Source organism: Dendroctonus ponderosae, unplaced genomic scaffold, assembly GCF_020466585.1.
Source record: "Dendroctonus ponderosae isolate FM_Combo_2020 unplaced genomic scaffold, Dpon_F_20191213v2 Dpon_F_20191213_4, whole genome shotgun sequence".
In the NCBI taxonomy this organism is placed as follows: domain Eukaryota; kingdom Metazoa; phylum Arthropoda; class Insecta; order Coleoptera; family Curculionidae; genus Dendroctonus; species Dendroctonus ponderosae.
The window spans coordinates 15,515,784-15,521,033 of record NW_026018611.1 but is presented as its reverse complement, the minus strand read 5'-3'; the positions used below and the strand labels follow the sequence as shown (position 1 = coordinate 15,521,033).

General features: G+C 37.9%; 1 protein-coding gene across 3 annotated transcripts in view; it reads right to left on the bottom strand.

Moving 5' to 3' along the window:
- The window catches only part of LOC109541282 (WASH complex subunit 2), a 39,115-nt gene that overhangs the window by 11,677 nt on the left and 22,188 nt on the right, over nt 1-5,250 (bottom strand). For all 3 annotated transcript variants that reach the window (XM_048665493.1, XM_048665494.1, XM_019910101.2), the window contains exons 11-12: nt 2,617-2,878; nt 2,294-2,556 (exon numbers count right to left, since the gene is read on the bottom strand). In XM_048665493.1, coding sequence (XP_048521450.1) covers nt 2,294-2,556; nt 2,617-2,878 — 525 coding nt within the window. The remainder of the gene's footprint in view (nt 1-2,293; nt 2,557-2,616; nt 2,879-5,250) is intronic.

Here is a 5,250-nt window from a genome sequence, read left to right as displayed (position 1 = left end):
ATGTTGGAAGAGGTAGCGAGCGAACATCAGGAGAAGATACGTTTTCAGCGCTAGCGTTCCCTTATTTTAAATGTGGGTGTAGCAAGTCTCTAATAGAAACGTTCTGATGGCAAATGCAGATTTTCGTTTGTACCAGGGCAGCAGCATGTTGAAAGAGGTAGCGAGTGAACATCAGGAGAAGTTTCGTTTTCAGCGTTAGCGTTCCCTTATTTTAAATGTGGGTGGAGCAAGTCTCTACTAGAAAAATTCTGATGGCAAATGCAGATTTTCGTTTGTACCAGGCAGCAGCATGTTGAAAGAGGTAGCGAGCGAACATCAGGAGAAGATACGTTTCCAGCGCTAGTGCTCCCTTATTTTAAATGTGGGTGTAGCAAGTCTCTAATAGAAAAGTTCTGATGGCAAATCAAGATTTTTGTTTGTACCAGGGCAGCAGCATGTTGGAAGAGGTAGCGAGCGAACATCAGGAGAAGATACGTTTTCAGCGCTAGCGTTCCCTTATTTTAAATGTGGGTGTGGCAAGTCTCTAATAGAAAAGTTCTGATGGCAAATGAAGATTTTCGTTTGTACATATTCCCTCATACGAAAAAAGAATAATTATTCGAGTGACTGCAACTGTATTTTTTTACAAAAAAAATTCAAATATATAAAAAAACAGTTCGACATAGATATATGATATTATACATGTACTATATTTATAATTTGGCAAAGAATTCAAGAATATAGAAATATACAGGGTGATTCAAAATTGGCGTAATTCCTTTTAACGGGTAATAGGGGCTCACTTGTAGAATACGAGAAAAATATTTGTATAATATTTTTGATAATTGAAAATCGAAGTTCAACTTTGTTATTAAGCATTTTATGTTATTTTGAAATTGTTCCATGTTTAATTGGTAGCATATTAGAATACTAAAGCATTCAAAAAGAAAAAAATACGATATTTCCTTCAAATTACGTTTTTGATATTAAAAAAGATCTCTTGGAACTGTGGAAGGAAGTGACATGCAATGATGTTTTTTGTCATTAACAGATAGTTACAGGTAGATAGGTTTTGTCAATAATGACAGTAATATTCCAAACTGTGACTTACTTTGAAGCTCGTTTCACGAATTAACCGACTACGAGAAGCTGCTCGATAATAGTGGATAATAAGGACATTACACAGGCTCTAACTTGTTTGGAGTTAATGACTCAAATGTATGTTTATTTGTAAACATAAATTCGAGGTTATAAGGACAATAATTGACATTTCGAAAGTCCGTTCCACAGTCAACGAATCCTGTTGAATTTACCGTTTATCTTTGTCTTTTTTATTGTCACTTTCTGTATTATTCCATGGTTACCAGAGTTTTTAATAATTCTGAAGCAACATATATTTACGTAATGTTAATTAGGCGGATTACCTTGAAAAACATTGTTGCCGTCCTTTTGATATGGTTTTTTGCCAATTTCTCAGTTTTTAATAACAACTATTTTCTTGGACTCCTAAAACACCGCCAGACAACACCTCCAGAGGAATGACGCCAATTTTGAATCACCATGTAAAATAAGCGAGTTAATATTTACTTCCGGTAAAACCCGAAGTAAATCCAATTTTGAAATTTCTCCTAGCGATGTGCCCTAACTTTTTGCACATGTTTCTCTAAGGAACTCGCACTTTTGTCGAGCATGATTTCCATTGCAACCAGCACATTTGAACGTGTTCTCGTTATAAGACCTTTTCATAACACGTTGAGCGTTTCTTCCATTTTGTTTTTTCCTCGGATCCTTGCTTACGTTTTTATCCTGCCTGATCACAGCTGCGGTGCTTCCAATCTGCGAATCATCCACGCGGGTTTCGTAGCGCTTAATGATAGAACGCACCTCCTCCAGTTTAATACCTGGTTTGTTATCAACAGTTTTGAGTATGACAGTACGAAATAAATCGCAGAAATATATCTATTTCGTGCTGCCACTACATCACAGAAATAAATATTAAAGTTGAGCAATAGTTTCATGTTTATTTCTGCTCTCGAAATCGATAGGTAATCGAAATTGAATGACTTCTGTGCTATTTTAATTGCGGAATAGCATAAGAAAGGTACGAGCTCGTAGCTTTAATTGTTTATATTGTCCTATATGCATCAAAGTGGTTTTTATATTTTAATCTCAAAATCGAAGCGAAATACAAAAAATAAATAATAAACTATGAAGGTGTAGTAAAAGGAAGGAGCTGCCACGAGCGTTCTATATTAACTATTGTAGATGTAGCTGTTCCTTTTGGCTTTTGAAAACAATTACCCCGAATACTTACGCTTTGATTCCACTTCGACTTCTTCAGAAACAGTGCTGTCTTGCAAATCCTCCATTTCGCTTTTCGGAGTTAATTCCTCAATTTTCGATTTATCCCCTAATTGCTCCGTTACATTCTTTAAACTTGACACATGTAACGAACTATTGCGATTTTCCGTCACAAAAATATTATCCTTGTTTTGCTGGTCGTTAAAAATATCGCTAGAAGGCCTTCTGGAGGACGTGGGATATGGATATAATGAACTATCCCTATGTGAGTCTGATCTGAAATCAAGCACGTGTTTGTTAAAATGCAAAATAATGCAATTACACACAATTTCATACGTTGATGCACTCAGATCTTCAACAATTCCACTTGAATAGTTGGTATTATGAACTTCCACGATAGGTAAATCAGGTGGAGCTTCATCAAAAACACTTGACGTTGACTGTACACGATTATAACCAGCACGATCCAACATCCCATCTGATAGCGAAAACGTATCACTTTCAGCGCTGTTATCTGATGATGCATCCCAATCAACAGGTGGTGGGGTTGGATCGAATAAATTGATGTGTGGTGGTGTTTCGAATTTTCGCTGCGATTCTGTTGATCAATATCAAGTTACTTATAGTTATTTGATTACAACAACTTTATTTCAAATCAATTATCACAAACATGCGATGAACTGGAATAACCTGTATAGAAAATGTATGTAGAATTTCTCTCTTCTGCGAACATTCAGACATTTCAGACCAAACAACTATCTCAGACTGACTGAATGTTTGGTATTACTGGCATTGCTAAACGTTTTAGTGGAGGTGCGTTCATCAATGAATTATTGCGTCTGAATGACAATGAAAAAGAGTTAGGCTACACAGTTGAGGATAAGCTTTAGGTGGTTACTCGTAAAAATGTTGAGGAACATTTTAATATGGCATTTTGCCTTCGTTGTTCAGGTTTCGGTCATGTTTCTAAATATTGTAAATTTGTCGAGTGATGTTATAAGTGTTCCTGTGTAAATCAGAGCAATGTCTGCTCCTATGATATTCTGAAATGCGCGAATTGCATTAAATCTAAACTAGATAAAGTTTAGTGTAAACGCTCTGCGTATGACCATAGTTGCCCTATTTAAATTAGGCGACTAAGTTCTTTAAGTTGCGCATTGATTATAATGATACCTTGGATACGAGTGGAAACAATCTGATCGTTGAAATAGGGGAGATTAGTGAATCTCAAGTCCTGTCTTGTCTGAGAAGAATGAGACCCACGGGCATTGCAGAACCGGACAATGTCCCACAGCTTTTGTTGAGAGATTGTGATATTTTATTTTCAGCCCCTTTGACCAAAATATATAATGCTTGTCTCCGTTCGGATGCGTGAAGAGGGGCACAAAGAACTTATTACAGACTTTTAGACCGGTGCAAGTGTCAATTTGTAATTTCTCTAAATTCTTTGAGATTATTATAAATGATATTTGGTGTTATGGCTCATGTTGTTCAAGTTGTTGATAAATGACATTGTTGCTGTTGTCGCGCTCACAAAAGGCTACCCGCTATACTAGTTCCGGGGTTTTTCAATGATTATCAATTTCACTGAAACAGATATGGTTCGTTACAACTTGCCTTTTTGTTAAATCAAACTAAACTTCTCAAAACTGCCAAGAGTCACCAAACGAAGACTTTTTCTACCTGTTCTGTTAACAATAGTTTCCAAAGTTTCCGACATACTCTCACCTGAGGAACTAAGTGTACGATAATATTTCTCAACAACAAAAGAAAACATCAAAACTTTAGAACATAATAATAAGAACAAAACTCAATATTTTTGTTCAAGAAATAATGACAGGGATATATTTTTTTAAATATCTGATAGGCATTTTAGAAGTGCGACCACTACGTGTAACCTCTACTTTTTGCCCTGACAACTTATTATTAATTACACATGGAGACAAACCGCTACAGCTAGTACTGGCTTTCAGAGAAGCACCAGATTCTCTGATATTAACAATCGGAAGAAGGGAAGCACCCTTCCCTTCCGAGATGTCTATCGTCTGCCTTTCCTCGGGTTTCACATCATCTTGAGTAGCTCGATATTCTAAGAGGAGAAGCTTCTGGACGGGTCTGAACAGCTCTCCACGAACTGTTTTAACTTTGACTAGCCGAACTCCACCATCTTSCATCATCCATGCTAGCAGTTCTTGAACTCGACCCAATGGCCAATCAATACGTTTTGTGTTGTCATCCCCRATCAAAACAACGTCTCCCATCTTGACGGCACGACTACGTCGCTTCTGGTTCAAAATCTTTAATTGTCCGAGGTATTCAAATCGGAACCGACTCCCYAAGTTATCCAGCAATCTTTGTTTGTTCCGCACACTACGCGATAGATTCCTTTCGATTTCGTCGCAATCAGGCATATTATCATTAGCCAAGTCCCTTAAAAACATTGCGCGATCAAATCACTCGGATCAGTTGAAATATACGTCAAAGACCTAGAATTTACTACAGACTCACACTAGCATATCAAAGTCAAAAGTTCCTCGTAATTTAGACACGAACGACCAAGAACGCGACGTAACAGTCGCTTAACCATGCCAATGAGTCTTTAGAAGAATCCTCCCCACCACGCCGCGCTGGGAGGGTTGAATCGCCATGCTATGCGCTGGGTTGGCGTCTCCCGCAGTATATGCTCCCACTGCAAACTCGCAAAACATTTTCAGCCCCTCGGAAATTTGTACCATTATTACTGTATAGAGTCTTCGGTATACTGCGACGTGCCACGAAACGGCGAAAAACTTTGTAAGAAACCTGGGGTTGACAAAGATAGCGTAAGTTCCATATGAATTGCTCGATAAACTGCACAAATAAACAAGCAGACCCAGGCCTTTTTCCCGATTTGAAAAACAACGGTCCGGCAAAGTCTACTCCGGTGATCTCGAAAGCGACTGCATCACGCACGCGATCCAACGGTAGAGG